Source organism: Dermacentor albipictus, chromosome 10, assembly GCF_038994185.2.
Source record: "Dermacentor albipictus isolate Rhodes 1998 colony chromosome 10, USDA_Dalb.pri_finalv2, whole genome shotgun sequence".
Taxonomy (NCBI): Eukaryota; Metazoa; Arthropoda; class Arachnida; order Ixodida; family Ixodidae; genus Dermacentor; species Dermacentor albipictus.
The window spans coordinates 53,780,605-53,804,305 of record NC_091830.1 but is presented as its reverse complement, the minus strand read 5'-3'; the positions used below and the strand labels follow the sequence as shown (position 1 = coordinate 53,804,305).

General features: G+C 46.0%; 1 protein-coding gene across 1 annotated transcript in view; it reads left to right on the top strand.

Annotated features, from left to right (window-relative positions):
• LOC135907676 (uncharacterized) overlaps positions 1-14,461 on the top strand; it is a 29,972-nt gene extending 15,511 nt beyond the window's left edge. The window contains exons 2-4 of the mRNA XM_070527182.1: positions 9,097-9,273; positions 10,635-10,829; positions 14,293-14,461. Of these exons, the coding sequence (XP_070383283.1) occupies positions 9,097-9,273; positions 10,635-10,829; positions 14,293-14,438 (518 nt within the window). The 3' untranslated portion in view covers positions 14,439-14,461. The remainder of the gene's footprint in view (positions 1-9,096; positions 9,274-10,634; positions 10,830-14,292) is intronic.
• The last annotated feature ends 9,240 nt before the right edge of the window (positions 14,462-23,701 follow it).

Sequence of the window (23,701 nt, the reverse complement as noted above, 5' to 3'; positions counted from 1 at the left end):
TTCTGCTTCGAATTCAGAAAATTTAGGAATAGGCCTAAAAGATCTTGTGGCTTCTTGAGCAGCGGCGTTAATTAGCTTCTCGATGTTGCCAGGCAGACAGTCCCGGATCTCTTGGCAATTCTTCTCCATGAGCGACGTGTATTTAGGCCAGTCGATGTGATGAACTGTAGTAGAGTGTGACTTGCGTATGCCGTCGATTTTAACATACGTTGGAACGTGGTCACTACCATGTGTTTCGTTGTCCGTGAACCATTTCACTCTGGTACTGAGGCATCTCGAAACAAAAGTCAAGTCCAGGCAGCTGCTGTATGTCAATCCCCGCAGAAAGGTGGGACTGCCATCATTTAGGCAGCAGAGCTCATGGTCCGACGCGAAGGATAGTACACGTCTTCCTCGACAGTCCATCTTTAAGCTTCCCCATAGCGGATGATGCGCATTGAAGTCGCCGGTAATAACCCATGGTCCAGGTGTCGCTGTTAAAATTCCATCTAGTCTTGAGCTGTCAAATCGACTCGAAGGTGAAATGTAGGCACCTATGAGCGTGAGTGCGACGTTCTTGCATTTTATAGTCAAACACACATATTGATTGTTGTCATCAGGTGCCACTGGGTGTAAAACATATGTGAAATCGCATCTGATATAAATGATGACTTTGCTGCGGTCGGTACAGGTGGCAGACATGAAAGCTTCATATCCTGACAGGCGGATGGCGCTCTCAACGTTTGGCTCACAAATGACAATTATTGGAAATTTGTTCCTAAAAACAAACGGACGAAAGTCCGAAATGCGCGATTTAATGCCTCTGACATTCCATTGGAAGATAGACGCTTCTTTGACCTCTTTAAGGAACGAATGTAGAGGAGCAGCCATGGTACTTCTCAAGACCGGAAAGTACCGGATACAGGGCATCCAGTATTTGAAGTGCGCCTCGAGCTGCCGGAGTGTGTATGGCAGTCAGTAGTGCTCGTAGCGTGTTCATAAGGGCCCTTATCATGGTGACAACTTGTTTGTCGTTGTCTTGGTTGCCAGGAGGTGAAGCGTGATTCGGCGAGCGTACTACATCTTGTCGCTCCGCTGGTGGATCTAGCCGTGGCAATGGCGGCCACTCGTCGCTTGAGGCAATGATATTGGAGACTTTCTGCTGAGGAATGTCATTGCTGCTAATGCTAGTTGTATGCGGAAGTTTCTGGACTGTCAGTGGGCGCGGTGCATCCTTAGCAATAGCAGTGGGTTTCCTAGATCTCCGGCGACGTGAACGTCGACGTCGCACCTTAGCGGCAGCCTCCCTGTGCGAGGAACCATCCCTGACCATTTGCCTCAAGACTTTCGCCTCATTTTTCACATGTGGGCAATTCTTCGAAGTTGCATCGTGAGAGCCCTGACAATTGGCGCACTTTTTGTTTTCTTCACGACAGGCGTCGGAGCTGTGCGACCCAGAGCACCGTGAGCACACGGCAGCGTTTGTGCAAACCGCACTAACGTGCCCTATCCTTTGACATTTCCTGCACTGAAGCGGCTTTGGCACAAAAGGCCGTACAATGTGTCGGAAGTGACCGACCTTGACGTGGGACGGTAGGCTGTCTCCTTTGAAAGTTAACTTGACACACTGCGAGCGTCCCAGGCGACGAGCTTGCAATATGGCAATTCCCTCTGTCGCCGGCTTGATGAGTATATGCAGGTCAGCATCGCTTATGGAATTATCTACGTCATACACAACGCCGGCCGTAGAGTCATGATGGTCTTGTTTATAGCAGCGTACGTTGATGCTATCCAGCACCTTAACGTTGCTTAGAATGTCTAGCGCGCTGCGGTTTGTGACATCTATAGCGAGGATGTTCTTACGGGCGTTGATCCTTATATCTTTGATCTGACCCGGAACGAGTGCCTCGAGCTCTAAACTGGTGAAGTGGGCCAACCTGTCTTATAGCTTGGGCCACAAGGTATGTGCTGTACGGAGCCCAGGTGAGGTTGTGCAGCCCAAGTTGTCCCTGTAGGGTCAGGGTTGAAACTGGTGCACCGGGACGGACCCCTGGTACGGGGATGGTCAGGTGCAAGGCGAAGGGAAAGGGGCCCCGTAGCAAGCCGGCTTACGGTGGGCTACGGACTTCACCAGTTTAGGCCACAAGGTATGCGTTTGTCGTTGTGATGCCGTCGTGGCCGTTGCGTCGTCGTCATTGTAGATTTACCACCTTTGTCTCGGCATGCCGTCATCGCCACACCATCGCCGTCGTACTGTCATAATGCATTCGCTGTCACACGGCCACTGCTGTGCTGTCGTGATGGTTCCATAACCGTCGCTCCCGCTTCGTCGTCCGACTATCGTCATGCAACGTCGCCCCGCAATCGTCGTTATGCATATTTGGCGATACAGTTGTCGTCACGCCACTGTCGTCACACACTCTTCGTAATATTCATTACTCACGTCAGCGTCATCACCGCGCCGTTCTTATACATACGACGTCATGCATTCGTTGTCATGCCATTCTCATCATGCCCTCATGGTCATTCTGTCGTCATCGTACTAACGTCTTCATACGATTCTCGTCATGCCGTCGTTGCCACCCCATCTTCGTCATGCCGCCTTCGTCAAAATTGTCATCTTAAAAATTAAATTATGGGGTTTTACGTGCCAAAACCACTTTCTGATTATGAGGCACGCCGTAGTGGAGGACTCCGGAAATTTCGAACACCTGGGGTTCTTTAACGTGCACCTAAATCTAAGCACACGGGTGTTTTCGCATTTCGCCCCCATCGAAATGCGGCCGCCGTGGCCGGGATTCGATCCCGCGACCTCGTGCTCAGCAGCCCAACACCATAGCCACTGAGCAACCACGGCGGGTTGTCATCTTACCGTCGTCATCAGTTGAGTAGCGTCATTGCGTTGTCGTCGTGCCGTCGTCCATCATTCAATCATGATTTGCGCCATGATTGTGATGCCATGTCGTGTGGTGGGCTAAGGCACGTAAGGTATGCATTCTCACGCCATGAACAGCAGGTTACCATTATTCATCAAGAGAAAAGTGTATAACAGCTATGTCTTACCAGTACACACCTACGGGGCACAAACATGTATGATGATGATGATGATGATGATGATGATGACGGTGGTGGTGGTGGTGATGATGTCGTGCCATCGTCCTCATTGTGTTGTTGTCAAACAGTCATTGTGATCTCCCCGTTGCCGTTCTGTCCTCGTCACACAGGCTTTATCTTGCTATCGTCTTCATACACTCGTCATCCCTTTGTCCTCATACACATTCCAATACCGGTCCATACACTGTCAATACCTCAGAATGACCGCTACAGTTGTCGAATAAACACGCTCTTATATAAAATATGTGTCTCTATATTGCTCGAATGTTAATCATATTACCATGGGCAGTCCTCCTGAGATGAGTTCTGCCACATTTTCGAAGATGTATACGTTGTGAGCGTCCCTCTTGCGGAAGTGAAATGCAGGTGTTCGCAGGCTGGCACAGAAAAAAGATGTGAAAACAGCATTGATACGAAAAACGCGTGAGCTTTTTCTTCTATTTTATAATTTCATTCGTTGTTTCCCAATCAATATTTCCGAAATCACTGGGATCCTCGTATGCCGAAATCGTTCAAACAAACTTTAAGCTTGTCGCAGGGCCATGTGTGGTTAGAGCAAGTGGTGTCAACCTCGACCAGATTATCTGCGTCAACACATTCAACAAAAAAAAGACATTTTTTCCCCAACTTCTCCATGATCAAAGCGATCCTCCAACGATCGCATTCTTCGAGAGCGGCAAGCACTGTGTTGCTACAGGCTCATTGTTAAGTTGCTAAAGCAGCTAGTGAGGCAAGAAAACAGGGAAAGCGAGAGAAAGCCGTGCATCACCCCCCGAAAAACACACTCCACACAAAGCCGTCCACTCGATGGGCACGCAGGTGTCGGCTACCTTTGTGTATACCACATGGCTCGAGCATCTGCTATGAAGAGAGGGGTGTGCAAGGGCCACCTGGGCGAAAACAATTATGAAGCACACAGACGCTGAACATATTGCGTTTTATTTTCATTTCATTTCGCTATATTTGATCTCAGGCCACGGACAAGGTAGTAGTACCGAAAAGCGAAGGAAAAGGTATACTACAAGTCTGGAATAAAAGTTCTTTGCTCGCATGCGGTCCAGCAAGGAAACAAAAAGAAATGAATGTCTAATATATTGAGCAAATGCGTTTTCAACACCGCAGTTGGAAAGGCGTCACCACAGCTGTCACCTGATCTCAGCACTCCCAGTAACACGTGGCGCACATTGCGCTATCAGCCACATGCCCCGAACTCTTCTTCTGAAATCTACGCCACTTTGCCGGTGATGCAACGTGAAGTCAAATTTCTTCACATAGAAACAGCAAAGCGACATTTAGAAATCGCGAAAGCTAGCCTTATACATTGCACTTAGACGTATTTTGTTTCGTAACTGGATAGCTTGCAGCAGCAACCAGGGACAAAATAACGTTGAGATAGCAATTATAATTTATAATTTCTTTATTATTACCTGTCACTGGCAAAACAAATATAAACAGTGCTGAGCTGATGATAGTCAACCAAAATGAACATAAATTTTGCACACGCTAGCTCTTGTGCATATGCAGCTGAGCTCGCAAGTGGTGGTTTGGGCGACCAAGCAAGCGACAGCCCTATATATAATATATATATATATATATATATATATATATATATATATATATATATATATATGTGTGTGTGTGTGTGTGTGTGTGTGTGTGTGTGTGTGTGTGTGTGTGTGTTTCTCTGTCCTGCTGTCTGTCTCTTTCTGGTTATATCATGGGAAGCAAACAAACGAAGTCACCATGGGCATCATAGGGTACATGGCTTGTACAGACTAATTGAATTAAAGAAATGATAAAAAATGGAAATGAAAGGGAATAAAAACAACTGGGCGCAGGTGGGGCACGAACCCACGTGTTCGGAAACCGCATACGATGCTCTTGGCAATTGAATTACCGCGGCGCATTTTTCCAACAACATACTTGGGTACTTTATGCTTACTTAGTAGAATACAAATACGGTTAGCATGATGATCTGAAGATGACCCGCTTAAGTAACATGATCAGCTTTTTTTTTCTTTTGATGCTTGACGCGTCCATACTTTTGCGCGATGTCTTATTACGACGCCTAGCCACAGTGGTAGTGCTGTAAAAATATTAGAATCACAATCGCCTGCGCTGCTGTGTGCTACCAAATGGAAACGTGTGGATCTAGTTATAATTACCAAGTCCCAAACACAGTTGAACAGTCGCTTATTACGAGTCGTATACTACGAGTCCATCGGAGTATTCGGTAATGGACATCGTAACGTCTTCATCGACGACAGAGCCGATTGCAAAACAAGTCTCATGGTTGAGTTCGTGAGATATAAACCGCACAGCTTCTGAATTAGAAACAGTGGGGAAAACCATTTAGAAAGTATTTTAGGAGGCGAGTCTCCATTTCGGCGACAGAGCGCAACAAACCGTTTTCATGGCCGTCCTGTGGATGCCGCCATGTTTGCTCATGTGATGACGCGACCATTGCTTGCTTCAGCTGCCTCTGTTGTCTTGGTGCTTGCAATGAAGCGTATGATGCCCGGTGCGGCTCAGCTAACCTCTGCTTCGGCCGATATCATGGACGTTGACTGGGTGGACGACACGAAATTCTGGCCTCAGCTTCAGAGGACATGCAAGCGCTTCCAGGACTCATGGCGTGATCAGCGTATATTGTGCTTGTGCTGGAAGCGGGAATAGAAATGTATTGCAATATTTCCCATCTCTCCACTTAATAATTAAATCACAGTCGGTGCATTTGTACTATATTCTCTCTTTGGCTGATACTTTGAAGCAGCGGCTTGTCATGCTTCAGACTCGATATAGTTAGTTCCCCGTTGCGGTCACTATCTGTTTATTTTCTGCGGCGTAATCGCTAGCCCTTGTGCTTACTTGCGATAGACTAGTTCTTGCTGCTGGCAAGGACTTGAAACTTGGGTGTCCTGTAATTTTTAATAGCTTGTAGCAAATACATATTATTGCTAGTCACGCGCTTACATTGTAAACTGTGACGAAACGTTCACCTTTGAACATTCGTGCTTTGTCGGTGTAGTGGCTGTTATCCTTCCTTCGGCACATTGGTGTGTGCCCACTCATTTATTCTTATTGCGTTGCCGATAGAGTGTGCTTATGTTTACGGGTGAGTGGGGAGGACGTGTGTCAATAGCGTGCGAGAATATACAAGGACGCGGCGATACCTCCTTTGTCAATGTGTAACCAGCGGTGCTCACACTTGCCCAGGTTCCGAGGTTGAAGTTCTTTGGAGGTTAGCGCTACAACGCTGGTAGATGACTGAGTTTTTTTTTGTGTCCTAGAGGAAGGCCGTGGATCGCCAAGGGCCGGCAACAGAGGAAGTCCCTATGTAGCGCTCGTGTGTGAACTCGGCTACGCAGATTCCTTCCATTCCTTCATATATTAGCCACTCTTTATGCAGCCTACTGTTGCATACGGCTGTTCTCTACCGCTCGATGCGCACCGATCTCCATGCGCACGGAGGTGGCGCATGGAGATGTATGGAAGTCGATTGGCTCGCGGCTGCTGCCGCGATTCCTAACTCCAGCGTTTCCGCAGACAGTTTCCGCTGTCATCGAGTGATGTGTGCTCATATTTACCTGTGCGCGCATGGCACTACGCTGGTTAATTTAGGTAAAACAGTTTGACGGCCCATGATAGAATTTGTAAGCGCGACTGAACAAAAACGTATAAAGAAGCAGACGCACAAAGGTAGCGCTGTCTCCGAGTGGGTTCCTTTCTACGTCCTCGTTAAGTCACGCTTACGTATTCCATCATTGTTAATTTATTTAACCCTGTACTGCACAATTTTTTGCTTCCTCAAAATATTATTCATGTAGTTGTAGGGAAGCATAACAGTACCTGTACTCCCATGGAAACTTACTTTAGCGAATGTCCGTGGTTTCAATTTGCAGAAAAAGGGTATGTTGCATATTTTCAACAATGTGCAAATGAAGAAGTTGAAAGTAAAAGATAGATTTAGTGCGATTCTTACTCAGAAGCCTATTTTCACGAGACAATCATTGGTGCACCTATGATTTAGTGTGGAACAACGAGAAGCACTTGTACATGCTTGTGCAGCACAGGTGGTTCCTACACTTCGTGCTGCACGTCATGCAGATTCCCGTCCAGCCAGGAAACAATGCAGTGTTTTCGGGCTATTGTCAAAATTCAGAGCATCGAAGCACAGACGCAAACCTGTGCCCGTGACGACGTGACTTGGCAACGTGCGGAGGCACAGCGTATTTTTGAGAAGAAAAAAGGAAATTCGGCCAGAGAACATCTTGTCCACATATTGAACCAAAACAGACACACTCGTGGCTGTCGTGACTAATTGAATAGTGGCTGCCTTCACTATCAGGAGGAATTGCTGGGCCATAACAGCGTTTCGGAGCCATTTCACTATTCCAAAGAAAATAAACAATGTACACGTTGTTGCATTTGTGCAACACAGCAACGTTCTGTCGCCAGGAAAAAACTATTCCGAAATTAGAATGTTTTTTTGAACCTACAGAGTCGGGAGGATGTGGAGCGTAGCGTAAGAATTTTTTTGGGCTTTGTCTTATGGAGAAATCCATTTACAATTTGTAAAACTTACCTATTTCACTACTCGCACGCGCGCGTAGTCTCCGCCACGTTTGTTTTGGTAGAAGATGCGAAGAATTAGCACAGATTGCAGCACAAGGTGCCATGTTTTACAGACCACTGTTGCGGACATGCAACAACGTGTACAGGCAGCTCCAAACTGACTTTGCTTCGGTTTTTAACGCCGTTCATCAGAATGTTGCGTAAATACGAGGAGGGGCAGTAAAGGGTTAATAAGCGAATGTTTACAAGATTATACGGCCGCTAAAACTCTCCTTGCTTCGTACAGCTATTTACTAATTTGTAATCGCAATCCATGCTTCTCCTATCCGGTGGATCTGCGGATTTTTTTAGAGCGCAGCTCTTTGGCGTCCGTTCCTGGGTTTCGCGTCGGCGTTGTCGTCGGCCTCGTAACCAGCTCCGCCCCCCTTTCATCCCCCCAGCGCTAGCAGCGACCGACTGATACCGCTGGATGCCGCTGACGCCGCTAGAGAGTCAAGATAACGTGACTGCATAGAACACCGTCGCCGCCATGCAGAAAGAGGAGGAAAGGGTCCCCCCCCCCCTGGTTCTTAGCGCTGCGGAAGCGAGGGTATCATATTGTTTGTGTCGGCATCGGCGGCGTTGTCCCTGAAACCAACTCCGCAGCTGGGGTTGACTCACTATCGGCGTCAGCGGCATCAGTCAGTCGCTGCTATCTCTTCCCTCCTCCCTTTATCGTGTTGTCCGCTTGCTGCACGCGCTTCTGCCCCCATCGTTTGCCGCTGGGTGTACACGCCGCCCCCCTCCCACCCCTTCCTGCGAGTCTCCGGTTGTCAAAGCGCCGGCTCGAACTTTGAAGTTGGCGAACTGTGCGCCGCAAAGTTGCCCAACGGCTTGCTGGTAGTAGCTGCCTACTTCGCCCCTACCGCACTCACGAAAGACGTCGTGCACTTCCTGCAACTCGCATTAACCGTCCATCGATCCACACCGATGTTACTAGTGGGGGACTTTAATGTTGACATAAAGACAAACAGCAATTTCCTAACACTTATGCGGGAGAACATCCCGTTCCTCTCGCTCGTAACGCGTCCCACGGCTGTGACAACCTCGCGAGGCACTTGTATAGATCTCGTCTTTGAGAATCAAGCATTGGTGTACCAAGTCGAACATATATCAGTCTATTTCTCCGACCACAAAGCTTCCTTCATGACTGTCAAGAACTGTTAGTGGAGTCTTTGTTAAAGGAATACGTGTGAAAAATAAAAAAAAAATTCTGTGATAGCGCATACATGTGTTGCTCGATTTCTTTGCCTCAATCTATCGAAAAGGTGAAACAGCTTATTTGCTGCGCTCAAATTTCGCATTAGGAAGTAACGTAATCGTCGGTACTTTTTTTTCCTTTATTTTCGCTCCTACCAAACACTTCCTGCCTAATATTTTACTTCGCAGAGGCTGTGCCAAGAAGTTCGCGGTGCCTTCGACCTCCTTCAATAGAAGGATGCGACAACTTGCTGGTGCAGTGGAGCTTTATACCAAGCGCTAACCAGTGTGAGCAGGACTTTTCCTGTTATCAGCAGCCGAACAGCTTTCGCACTAGAGAAGAATGCGAGATAACGTGTCGACGAGGTAAGTGAAGTTAACAATATTTTACTAACTCTAGAAGCACTAATGACTGCAGTGTGAAGAACCGCAAGGGTCGTGGCTCTCTACTTGGTTTCTCTAATTGTATTGTTCTTGCACCTCTACACTACTAGCAACATTTATTGCAATTTCTTTTTAATTTAATGTCATGTCTTGATGGAATTTCAGCCTTCAGCTTCAATCTTCAGCCGTTTTATTCATTCGTCTTCATAAACTTGGCGTTTTTATGTTGATCAAACTGCTATATGTCTTTTTTTTAATTTCAGGGAGAAAGGATACTCAGATACATCGAGTTCGATGCGATGCAAGGTAGTGGAGAGGGCACTTGAACACTCGCTGTGGTAGCTTAGTGAATCAGGCGTTTGGCTGTTGAGCTCGAGGTAACGGATGTGATCCCGGACATGGCAGCCGCATTTCAATAGAACTGAAGTGCAAAGACAAAAAATAACGTAGGTGAGGTCACTTTAAAGACGCTCAAATGGTAAAAAAGTTTCGGTGGTCCTTCACTGCTCCTCATTCCCACTGAGATCATACTATTGGTACGTCACACCTCATAATTTCTTCTTCCAGAGTGTGTATGTCCGTGTTGTCGTGTCTGGCACAGGTCCCATGTAGCGATGACGCAACTTTAACAGTGAAGGCCTAGTCCAACAAATGCTTGTTGGGTCGAGCGGTTGTGCTCGACGTGAGCTCAAACCGCAGACGATGGGGCAAAAGGAAGGCAACAGCGCCTACGCACCTAACATCCAACCAAACGCTACATATCTCAAACTCATTCTCACAAGGAGCCCAAGAATGCTCAAGGAATGCACAAAGAGGAAGTAAAGCTGTTGAGCACTTCCGAAAACATTTCTGCGAACCATTTGTGAAGACGGTTGCAATTAGTGTGGGCGAACTCTCAGTGTAGCAGCCGCAAAACTTTTTGCCTTTCTTTCTCATTTCGAAGTATGTGGTCCTGACGATGATGTCTTGTCGTTCCTCTTCTTTTAGTGCCGTCTTGCGTTTTCTGTCCTTCATGTTCACTTGTTCGCAGGGCTGTCCTATAGCAATGTGGAGGCTTGCGAAAAATAGTTGACGTTCACTTTATTTCTACCCGCAACCAGGGAAAGACTCCTGTCTCTTTCTTTGTGCTTATATGCCGACGATGTACTGAAAACATAACGAGCCCCTCTTTCTTTCAAAATACATGTTATCCAGCTTACGAGCCTTACTTCCTTACTTGATTTCTAGCTCGCGGGTTTCACTATTCCTTATTGACACAACACTCAACTGACTGCATGAAAATTGAATTGTTCATGCTATGCTGGGGGTAAGCGAATAGAATGTCTCATTTATGGTACCTGCAGTTTCTGCACCAACGCCGCCTATCAGGATTCCCGGCTGCCGCTATTGGCTTCTTCGTATGTCGCTCTGCAAGAAAAGTTGGGCGTCTTCCCGTCGGGACTTTCTCGGAAAAACCCACGATCTCATGGTCTTCACTGGCTGTGGTTACTCGAAAAGTACAGTTTACGTCTACGATCTCCTCTCTAAAAAATGCCGAGGTAAGTTATCAATTACAAATTATTTCTAGTACGTCCCAGGCGAAATAGTAATGATCCCTAGGTATTGAAAGATCTTTTGACATGAGATTAAGAAAAGGTATTTTCTTGCAATACACCTGTAATTCGGCCTAGAATGGTTACCCGCGCTTATGTCAATAGGTAGACTACATATTATTTTCATGCTAGCCATATAGCGGTAAACTGCAATTACAATAATGAATGGGTTTGTCATCACTTAGATGTACGTGGTAACCTAATTACATCACAAGCCATTTTGTTGATGAATTGTTAGGCTTGCCTACTTCGAAAGTCACGCTAATCGTCAATCAAAGTAGTTTCTACTAGACGTCAAAAATGGACGCTTTTTTCTTCCATAGCCTATGTAAATGCTCCCAAATATATATTCTACGGAATATTTCAAGCGGAACCAGTAGAAAAGTGAACCTGCATTTGTTATACTTTTGCTCTACTGAAACAGTCACATTCTGAGAGCACAGCGACGGAGAACATAAAATCACAACAATGTTCTCAAACAGATGCAATGCTGCTACGTGGAAGCACTATGCTTACGCGTATATACATTAGGCATAAGCACCAGAGTAAATTCCTTTTTGCACTACCTAAATGGTGATGCGTTTAAATTATTTTAGCCTGATAAGTTCGCGAAATTTTACGGTGTCCTTCTTGCACTTACACTGTGTCGCCATGAAGTCAGTGCTATTAAGCAGTTTCAAACATCACTTACAGCGCATACAAGGACAAGCGACCAAAAGAACGACGAATACAAGCGCTTGTCTTCGTCGTTCGTTTGGTATCTTGTCCTTGTATGCCCTGTAAGTTATGTTTGAAACAATGAAATACCAACTAGCCCGTACCCGAACCTTGCTATTAAGGAGGCCTAATAGTCTCAGGTGGACCCGCGAAGAATGAGCGTACGACGCGGCTAACACAGACGCACTCGTGAGTGCAGTTGTCCAAACGAATTGATTGAAGCCACTTGCTCAAACTTTTCCGTTTCAGCTTTTGTTTGTGTCTGTATTCGCTTTATGTTCCTCTAAATGTTCATCCCCGCAACACTCTTAACATAATAAAGTCATCCGTTAGTTCTGCGTGAACAGCATTTTTCTCAACGGCAAACACATTCCTACAACAAAATCTAGCTGCTAAGACAAAGTACAGAAACGGCCTTGGCCCTGAATTATATTCAGTAATATCAATCGTATCCAGCTAATAGTATATGCAATAGTAAATCGTTCCGCAAAGCACGATCCAAGAGCCGCCTTGTCCAGACATTTGTGTTCGTGATGATCGACTGATGCGTTTAATTTTGTAGAATACACATTATTCAAAGCTCGCGTAAAACCGTGAATGTCTCCTGGTAGTGGGCGCTAGTGAAACGTTGTAGAATCCTATGCTCCAGCACCCTTATGTGTGCAAAGAAAATGGTTTGCCCATGCGGAGTTTAAAAACATTTCAATTTTGAAAAAAAGAGGATAGTTTTTTTTACTGTGCATCCTAACATTACAGGTGGACCACAAGTACAATTAAACAAATGAGCTCGCCGCGAAAATACGCTCAGTTAGGCCAGTGAAAAGCGAGTGACGTTACGTTGGACGGAATCGTGCGAATGCACCAACTTTCTAAAACGGAGAAGAAGAAAGTTAGGTCAGAGATTTCGTGAATCATTTGTCGATTCTTGCTGGGGGCCCTAGGTGGTATACGCGTTTGAGAATATAAATGATGGTCAAGACTTCGCTGTCCTTGAGCTACACCGTGCACATGTCTGACTGCTCAAAGTGTCATGTGAAATACTTTCTGAACAATCAAAATATATCGGTAAGTTTGTTCTGGGCTTGCAATGTAATGCCAGGCCATAAAATTCGCAAGTCAAACCTTACTGACGACCGCGATCGAACGACGAATATCGCTGGAGCCAAGGTTTCCACAGAGTTCACCCATCTTGAAGTCGCCTTATAGAAATGTCTCCAGTGACATGTGTCGTTCGGCCATGCTTGATCACATCCAGCTTTTAGTTTCGTATGTACTCCTCTTGCTGGCATCATATAAGAGTCATTTACTTCAAAACCACAAGTGACCACTGAGCACGTAGTTCTTCCTTTCTCACTTTGTGAAAGGCAGTTTAATCAGAATGCGTCAGAAAACAAACGTTCATTACGCTCTTAAGGTGAAGTGCAAAATGTTCCAAGAAGCTGCACTGAAATTTGACAAAAAACTTAATTACTTTGTTCAGATTCAATTACTAGACAAGTGAAGCGTATTCTATCTCCGACGCCTCCTCTAACCGCTCAGTTTCTGTTCGACTGGGTATTCACGGCTGAGCATATCTGACCGATCTTTAAAATTGTTGGCAAAACTTTCAATATGTCATTTCAAAAGCGAACAGCAGGGTGGCGACAGATGGCCACCCTGCTGTTCGACAGATGGCGACAGATGGCCACCCTGCTGCGGCGACAGATGGCCACCCTGATGGCCACCCTGCCACCCCAAAAGACAGATGGCGATTATTGTTCTGAGGCAAATGTTTACCCCAAAGGGTACACCTGTTTTTAGAGTGCAGGGCACCGCTATTCCCGATAGAACCACAATGTTCATATTGACACCCTTCTCCAAATGTGTAATCAAGAGTATTCATTTGTGCGTTCACAAATTGTTTAGCCTCAAGAGCTGTATGAGTGGTAGCATTTCGCCGTATCACCTACAACGAAACTGTCGTAACGTGTTTTCTGCATCCAGGGAGCTACCGTCGGGACAAATTGAAGATCTCTATGTCCGATATTGAAAATGTTTCCACCGACTAATTTATCAATATATGCTTATAAAACTATTCAGTTCGATACATTGTAGAAGTGCGGCTTGAGGAACTCTATGGAGGTTCAATAAGTTTGCAAAACATTAGCCCGAAGAAAACGTTAAGCAAACTTTCTTTTCTGTCAATTTACAGTTCGCCTTCAAATTGATTGAGTTTCGTAATACTGCTGGAGAAATTTGCAATGGTTTGGGCAAATTCTGTTGCGGATAAGCGTGACTGTACCTCCGGAGGCGCCGCACACATTGCAATATTCAGAAGTGTATATGAGTGACTATAGCGACGTGGGTTGTGGTGTGAAACACGTAATGCTTTAGCACATAAGAAAATGGCTTGGTCAGGATTTATTAGAGCCTACACCGACGCGGGAGATTAAGCCGAAAGTACAAAAAGCCAGCGTTTCCTCTCTCTGTATGATAAACAAAAACATACTATGTAGATAAGGCAAAAACAAATCACGCAGGATAGTACGCGAACGCTGCTACTGGAGTTTACTAGGCTCCGAATTTTTAAATAAATAAACCGTACCGAGCTCAACTGTAATCCTCCAAAGGATGAGGATAGAATCTAACAACATTGCATTACTGTCCCATTATCTAAAGCTTTGGTTACACGTGAGCTTATTCTTTTTTACAGTGAAGCCTTGGTGGTGGAAGATGCCTCCAGAGAAAAAACCAGTGCATGGCGACGCAATCAGTCCCGTTATTCTTCCTGTAGTAACTACTTTCGAATCATTTGGTGAACGCAGGGCACCTTTCATGACTACGGACCATTACTACTGAAAATAAACAATTCTTTAGACCTGGTCGAAGTTCTTGATTCACATTTCAAGAAAGCAAAATGCCTTCAAAACATGCACTTCCCTTGTAACCCGGTCTCCCCGAACGCAAATAGCTCCTACTTTTTCGTTAATTCAGGAGCACTCATCGAAAAATAGAGGGCCACTAAAGGAAAATCTTAGGTCTAGTTGTATTGAAGAAGTATAGGTTCATAATAACGAATTCCCTTTTGAAGCGAAAACAGCGTTTATAAGCGAGAAAATGAAAGACATTCGAAATCACAATATGGCCACCTGTTGCTAGCTATACTGCCTCTGACGCGACGTAAACACTTCATGGATCAAAGAGAGCGGCTCAAAGGGAGGTCCCGTGGAGATTACGCCAGCTCATCTGTTTTTGCGTGGGCCGAGCAAATCGGCGAAGAGCATTGCGACCTCCAGCGTCCCCTTCCTGTGCAATTAGGTGATTTATTGGCAATGATATGGACGGCGCGACAAGATTCGCTTAATTCCACAAGGTAGGACAGGCATCAGACCAGCGCAGCCTTAAAAGTCAGTTTATAACAACTGAGTAAGTCCGTAATGTTTTGTTCCCTTACTTACGTGTTTGCAGCTCAGTTTGTAACAATAAAATGGCAGACAGGGTGAGCTGCTGAGCGTTCACTATTGCGAAAACTACGCACAGACAGACGGAACACGGAACACATGAAGACCGCTTAAGGACAAATGAAATGTTTTGAACTGACAATTGACATATATATCAAAACTTCGATGCGTGCTCATCTCAATAGATAGCCCTTAAGCACGCCGACTAGGCCAAATTACAAGACCAAGATTTACCTGCAATTGCGCACGTCAGGTCTCAAGAAATCTACTTCAGTACGTTGCAAAATGACAGGAACACCGACAGCGAGAACAAGGGAGGCGCAGTGCTCTGGCTGTCTGCTGCTCGGTGACGTAAGCAGAACTTCGCCTCAAAATGCGTGGCTTTACGCTCGCTGCAGCTTCGCAGTTTCACTTTTGCGCGATCTGATAGCCGACATTCGTTGTGCCACAGTTCCGCGGATAATGGCATTTCTTCTTAGATTCAAAAGTTTATATGGCTTGTTAGAGAGAGAGAGCTTTAATCTACCAATTTCGATGAGCCCCACTGAAAACAAATATTTATAAGTGAATAATTAATTTTTTGTTAAGTAGCAAGTAATTACGCCGTATCACCACGAGGTCACCCTCACTGGCGCCATTTCTCCGAAAGAATCGTCCTTTTAGTTCGATAATAGGTATTTTCAAATACTACTTCCTGAAAATTTCTATTAGAAACACCCTGTTTAGAAGGCATAATCATAGCCTTGCATCTTGATTACAGTAGCTCTCAGGGTTAGGGAGAGGTTTAACTAGGTTGCTGTTGATATGACCTGGGTATATTTTCTAAATGCCCCTTACTGTGACTTCACTGGTATATCCCCCTCTTCGAAGAAATGCCCGACACCTCAACGGCCTCAGCATACAAGATATCATCTGAAAGGTAACAGTGCCCATCAAACATCGAGGAAGGCACGATACATCGGTAAGTTGCGCACCCATAATGAACTATTCTCCCTGTGCTCAATCATACTTACAGTTTCGGTCCCTGGCATCGGAAAACCTGTTAAGCTCTTAAAGTGCGCCACTTTCCTAATGAGCGGATCTAAAGGCATAAAAATTAAAACGTGAGAATATTTAGCACTGCCTCACACCTTTCTGAACAAGAAAGCTTCTAGTGACTTCGCTGTTCATGTAAAAACAGCTCCTCAAGACCAGGGACAGCATTTCAAAAAAGCCGCCCATACTGTTCTGGAAAGCCAAAGAGGCGTAAAAACGAGAATAGGTACCCATGTTAGACTCTGTCGAACGTTTTTCCTTGATCAAGAGAACGAAATACTGCTGAGATTTGCTTATCTTTGGAATACGCCAAAATGTCTCTAATTATTACGGGTGTTACGCGACGGAACACCATCGTACTGCACGTTCCTGCAATGGCGATACCAGTTCTTCCAATAAAGAAAAGGCCGCAAACGCCGCGCCAGCAGATTAGCTACCAACTTCTCGTCCCTGTGCAGGAAAGTAATTGGCCTCCATGATTTAAGATCAGGTGGTAATGTACCCACTTTGAGCAATAGAATTATTCTTTCTTATTAAAAGCGCAGTGTTTTTCTAGCGCCGAACGTAAAAAGGTTCCACTACGGGGATACAGCGCGAACAAACGAGGCAGTAAAGACAGAAAGGACAGCCGCTGACTACCAATAAGGCCTTCATTTTTGCGAACATAAATATATACGCACTCCAGGAGTGGGAAAGAGAGTGGGGAGGGGGGTTAAACGTGTATGCGTCCTACCCTATCTAGAACAATGAATTGCTCAGCTGCAGGTATAATTAAGCTCTTTGTCGGTTAATGCAACTGTCCACGTGCTGTTTCCCCGCAATGAAGCCGTACTAATGAGCTCAACATCAAACCCTTATATAAAGGATGATGAGACCTGTGAGCGCATCTGACAAGACAACGAAGAAAAAAGGCACATGAAAACCCGTCATACACCATCTGCGCCTGGAGCCATTGGCGCAATCACTTTGCTTTAGACTTCCTGTACTACTTCCTTATCTTTTTTGCCCACAAGTTGAGTGAGTATTCAGGACCTTGTATATCGCCAACTTTTACAGAAAGCCAAGAGTCTGTCGGTAACCTGGTCTTTCTAGACGACCTGACCCGCGGCGTGCAAGTGCGCAAAATGTATGCTTGAAAGACTTAAATATTTTCGCGATCTCACAAAACGCTGCCGCCCAGTCTCATTGCTTCCTCAATATACGGCGGTCAGCATCTGTGAACGCCGGTTCGCTGCGCGTACGTCGGGTTCTCGATTTCGTCTGGCGGTAAGTGTACTTCTTGCCCGCAGCCTTGCAGCTTGTGACCCTTGTCTTAAAATATTGCCACGTTTCAACTTGATCGTGCTTTGACATAGAAATTCGCTGGCCACACATACCTCAAAAATCTTGCTTTGGTGGAGCAGCTGGTTCTGCTTTCAACAAAGTGGCCATGATGAAGAGCCACCGATGCATCCGTTATTAATTTCTACAGTTATCTGGCGTGGAAGTTGCAAGCCCCCTGGCCCTGCGTCAATGACGTCTCGGATGGTATTAACCAAGCAGTTCAAGTCGTCCACAAGCACACAGGGCAACGGCTCGAGCAGCAAATCTTTCGAACCCGTGTAAAACCCAATGGTTTGAAACGTTGTGACCAGCGCATATACATTGACGAACCTCATTCGTCTGCTGTAACGTACCAATTTACAGTCATGTTGACACCGAAGGTGTCGAAAAGACAGCCAGACTTTTTTTTCTAGCGTTCCGTTCGAGAGCACAACCATTCGTACCTTGGAAAAAAAGAACATATTTACCCAATTCGATCTTGCAAGAATAATAATCGCCCGCTGCTAAGGTGGATTTCTCATACCGCGGACATTGAGCGAGATCAAGCATATCGTTCCCATTGGCAATCTTGAAACTTTGCGAAACAGATAAAAGGGGGAAGGGGAACAAAGGAGAAATTCCAACACGTGCCGTCATCGCTCACATTTTCTGACGTACGTGTGCCGAAGCGTGTGTCCTAGTAGGATTTTTAACAGCGAAGCTGTTCTTGCTCGGGGTAAAATGGACCGCGTATCACAAAACTGCACCAACGCCCACCGACGGAGACACTGCGTGCAGCCGGGTTCGCGGCCGCGACGAGATCTACACATGCGCCGTGATGAAGGATATGAAAAGGATATGAAAGCGCGTGCTCAGCGGCACTTGGTCAGTTAACGCCATGGGGTGGCCTAGGAAAGTCCGTACTGCCGAAGAAGAGCCCATGCATTGCGAAGCTAGACTTCCTATGAGACGGGAGAAACAACGGCAACGACGGGCCGATCCGACCTACTTGGCCAGAGAACCCGAAGCCAAGAGGTTGCGACTGCGCGAAGACTCTCAATACGCCAGTCGAGAGAGAGCCAGGATCGCTGTAAAGTGTCGACGATTACGCCAAGACCCTGATGTGCGGAGTTCGAGTGACGCCAAGCTCGCACTTAAACCGGGGGTTCAATGCTCAGTTTCAGCTTGAGTTCCTCTCGTGGCAGTTTCAACATTCCTGCCGAGTGCGCGATCGACTGTTGTTTGACTCGAACCTATCGACGCTCAACACGGTTCGGTCTGTCGATAAACGTGCACAAAGCAAGTATGTGCTGCGAGGCCTCTTCCCGGAGGCCAGCGACCAGGACAAGACGCGGCTGTGTAGGACCTCTCGAGAAACGTCTTACACGGGAAGGTGCCGCAGTTCAGCGTGACAAACGGCTTCAAGTATCCCCCCAAGCCAGCAGGACTACCACGTTTGAAAATGGCGGAGGAACGAATGGTATCCCCTCCAATACCATTCATGAACATTCGACGACTAACGCATGGCTATGATTGATACGGCATACGGGGACAGGTTATAAACGTTCCTACATACGTCTAGGAAACACTTGACTTGCGCCTCGGAGCGTACCCGAACGTGCTGCAGTTTACGTTCACTTCAAGAGGAGGTTGATTGCCAAGCCTGTCTACAAGTCTGGCCTGGTTTGTAACAAGAAGATTTACGATTAGTTGGAGTTCCTGGTTGAGACACCCCTATACAAGTTCAACAACGTAAACATAAACTGGGAGAAGCTTGGTTGCGTCCCGGATCTTTCGGGCGAACCATTCAAGGAGAAAGCGATTCACAGTGGCGACTCACTCGAGGACATGGACGATTCTCTTCAGGTGGCTTGCGCGCTCAACTCTTCCAGTAAGATGATGGTCTACGATGATACCATTGGTACACGACTACCGGACGAGAGGCACTACCTGAACATCGCCCCTGGTGAAAATAAGGCACCAGTTTCTCTATTGTATGATAGCAACGCCGAGGAGCTGTCATTTCCTCAGATTTACCTGCGGCAGTCAAGACAGATCACATCACTACACCCAACACCCTTTGTCATGGCTAGCACTGACATACGGTGAACCGACCGTCGCGGGATAGAGCTGAATCACGTGCTATGCATGACAATGAAGGTGATGCGCTACAATTTGATGGAGTGATTTATGACATTTCTAGGCTCTGAAGCAAGGCGGGTGATAACAAAGGAACAACTGGAAAGCGAAAATTCCTGGGAGTGGCCGTGGAATGAGATTTGGCATTCATACGAGGTGTGCCCAGTACGATTCAGTACTGGCAGGAGCTCAAAAAAGAGGCCTTTGTCATGATCAGACAATTGGGCAAGTCTCATGCCTTCTTTACGATGTCCGCTGCCGAAGTTCATTGGGACCGACTGATTGGAGTCCTAGAGCGACTTCAAGCCGGAACGACGGGCGAGGCGGCTCCTGAGATGCATTGACCAGTATAAATCGTGTTGACTTGCTCAATGGCAATCCTGTCGTCTGTGCGACCTACTGTGACAAAATCTTTAGCGTAATTCTGAACATCCTGAACGATAGCAGATTCTCGTCGTTTGGACCGTACTACGTTGTGGACTACTTCAAACGTGTCGAATTTCAGCAGAGAGGTAGCCCCCACGTTCATCTGCTCCTGTGGCTAAAGAATCGCCCCAACGAAGGGTTGTCCGAACACATACACGAGACGATAGAACTGATTGAGACACTCACTTCACTGGATGCGAGTGAGCTCAGTCGTGTGTGAACGCAGATTCACGACCACACTCACAGGTGTTATAAACGAGGACAGACCAAGTGTTTCTTCAGAGCACCCTTCATGCCTAACTATAGGATCTGCGTTGTCGTGCTGTATTGGACCGTCGAGGATAAGTCAGAACGCAAACACATCGAAGGACTCAATATGACGTACGAGATTATGCACAAGGCACTCGGACATATTACGTTTGACATCACTGAATACTTCTGGCGTCACATCGGAGTTCGTGACGAGGCCCACTATATGGATATCTTGTGGGCCGGTTATGCCAGACCAGCCGTTCTCTGCAAGGGGTACGGCGCCGCTTCTGGGATGGGTGACTTACGTCCACTGCTGTTACAGGCTGCGGTCACCTGGGCCGTTTGCTCCTGGGTCCCCGGATCCTGCGAGCTGACCGACTCTGATCGCCTGCCTCTTCCCTGGCCTACTGCAACCCTTCTGAGACCAAACTTGGATGAAATCGGCGCTTCAATCTGGCAACATGGAACTTCGACATCGACACGTGGCTTCAGCTGCTGTACATATAATCGCCAGCCATCATCCGCCTGCTTTGGGTACGGCGCCGCATCTGGGATGGGTGACTTACGTCCACTGCTGTTACAGGTTAGTTATATGAGGGGTGCCTCCTGTACCAAGTGCAGTCATTCCTGTCTTATCGCGGTGTCGTGCCCACCAGAGTTTTACGATCAATTGAGGCGATTGTTGTGTATTCCGTACAACCTGTGTTCTGACGTCCTAAACATATTGCTTATGCTGTCGGGCGATGTTGAATCGAACCCGGGCCCCATGAGTAAAGCGGAAGCTGATGCCTTTGCTTCGGCCCTAAAAAGCATCGACAAACTAGTAGCTGATCATGCCACAATGTTAGCTCATCTGAAAAAAGTAAGTGACGAGCAAGAAACGGCTAAAAATCAGATCAAGTTACTTAACGCTAAAGTCGCTACCCTCGAGGCAACGATTGCATTGCAGCGAAACACCGAAGGTTCTACTGACGACGGCTTGCGCAAGGTTTCACATCAGTTGGCAGAAATTACGTCTCGTTGCGACGATGCTGAAAACAGGCAGCGACGATCAAATCTTCTCTTTTTTGGGATTGAGGATAATGTGGATGAAGAATGGGCCAAGGCCGAGGAAAAAATAATAAGCTTTTGCTCTCAACGATTAGAAATCACGACTACTAGTTCACAATTTGAGCGTGTTCACAGGCTCGGCAAGTTCTCCGAAGGAAAGAACAGACCAATTATCGCAAAAATAACCTTCTTCAAAGACAAGCAGCAGATTTTGTCTTCGGCACGAAAATTAAAAGGAACGACCTTTTCCATCAGCGAAGATTTTTCACCAGCGACACGACAAGCAAGGCGAAAATTAGTGGGCTTTGCCAAAGCCCAAAACAAGCCTTTCAAAGTATCAGTCGACCGTCTGCATATAAACAAAAACACCTACATATATGACATCAACACTGACTCAGTTGTTCTAGCTAGCAGATAGCTAAAGTTTAACACGTGCATGCAAGATCTGAATAAAGCTGAGTCATATCAAGCCACTTGCTCATTATCGATATCGTCTTGTAATATCCGCAGCCTACTACCGAAACGCGATTTGGTCTGTTCTTTCCTTGACGACAGTGACTGCGACATACTTGCCCTTACTGAAACGTGGCTATACCCTGACATCGCCGATAGCGAAATTCTGCCTGATCGTAACAATTTTAACATATACCGTAATGACCGTAAAAATAGGCGAGGCGGAGGTGTTCTTCTCGCAATAAAAAATACTCGACAGTCATACGTAATCAATGCACACTCTAACATAGAAATTATCTGGGTAGCCTGCAAAACCAAGTTTTCCACTCTGCTCATCGGCAATTGTTACCGACCTCCTGACTGTAGCCATTCATTTGTGAACGAACTGCGCAGTAGCATCACTGAGGCTGTCCAGATATGTCGCACCGACGCCATTTACATTTTCGGTGACTTTAATTTTCCTACAATAGAATGGAACCGATTGTCTTGCCCCTGCCGCATGTCCACAGAATTTATCTACCTAACCTTAGATTTTAACTTATTTCAAATAGTGAAACAACCCACACGCGGTTCAAATATCCTCGACCTAATCCTTACGACGGCTCCTGAAAGAGTAGGTGCCCTAGTACACATGGATGGTTTTAGTGATCACAAGCTCCTTCAAGTTTCGCTTAACATTCCGCCACCATTCTCCGGCACCAACAGCAAAAAAATTCGCGATTACAGTAAAGCCAACTACAGCAAAATCAACGCCGAACTCGAAACCTTCTACACTGACACATTCCTACCATCCTTCGACAGTCGTCCCATCGAAGACAACTGGGTACTTTACCGAGACAAATTGTGTGCGCTAGCAAATCAGTACGTCCCGCTAATAACAGTCAGAAATGATAAATCGAACCCCTGGTTTACAAAATCCCTCCGGTATCTTAGAAACAAAAAGAAACGTTTATAGCGCACAGCTAAACGACATAGCACGCCTTCCGCGTGGAAGGCATACCAAGATTTTATGATAACTTACTGTTCCGCAGTAGAATCTGCTAAGCATAAATATTTTTCTAGTGATTTACCTTCCGTTCTGAAATCTAACTCTAAGAAGTTTTGGAAACTTGTATCCCCCGAACACGATCCGCAACAGATATCTTTGCTAGACGACAATCATGTTACTCTTTCAGACAGTCATTGCACCTCGGCATTTAACACATTCTTTTCATCTGTTTTCACCAGGGAAGACCACTTTGACGTTCCATACGTACCCGATTTTGATTTCCCATATATGGAACCGATCGAAATAACTGCAGAGGGCATAGTACTTCTAATTAAAAACCTTAAATTATCCACTTCAGCCGGAATTGACAATATTAACTCTAAAATTCTTAAGAACACTGTCTCCGTTTCTGCTAACATTTTATACCACCTTTTCAGGCAATCTTTAGCGACAGGTCAACTTCCCTCCGATTGGAAAATTGGTAAAATAGTGCCTGTGTTCAAAGCCGGTGATAAACATACTCCCGAAAGCTACCGTCCAATTTCTTTAACTTGCATCTGCTGCAAACTTCTCGAACACATAATCGCTTCTCATGTTTACCGACACTTAGAATCTAACAATTTCTTTTTTAACAACCAACACGGATTCAGGAAAGGTTTCTCTTGCGAAACCCAGCTTCTAGAATTAAGTACAGAACTACACTTCAACATGAACAATAACCTCCAGACTGACTGTATTTTTCTTGATTTCTTGAAAGCCTTTGACCGGGTCGCCCATTTCCGTCTGATTTCTAAATTATCTGCCCTTCGATTAGACTCGCTAACCTTATCTTGGCTCCGTAACTTCCTTTCACTCCGCCAGCAGTTCACGGTTATTAACAATTTCCAATCCTCCCTTTCTCACGTAACTTCGGGCGTACCACAGGGGTGCGTTCTCGGCCCCCTATTGTTTTTAATCTACATAAATGACTTGCCAGAAAACATTTCTTCCTGCATGCGAATCTTCGCTGACGATTG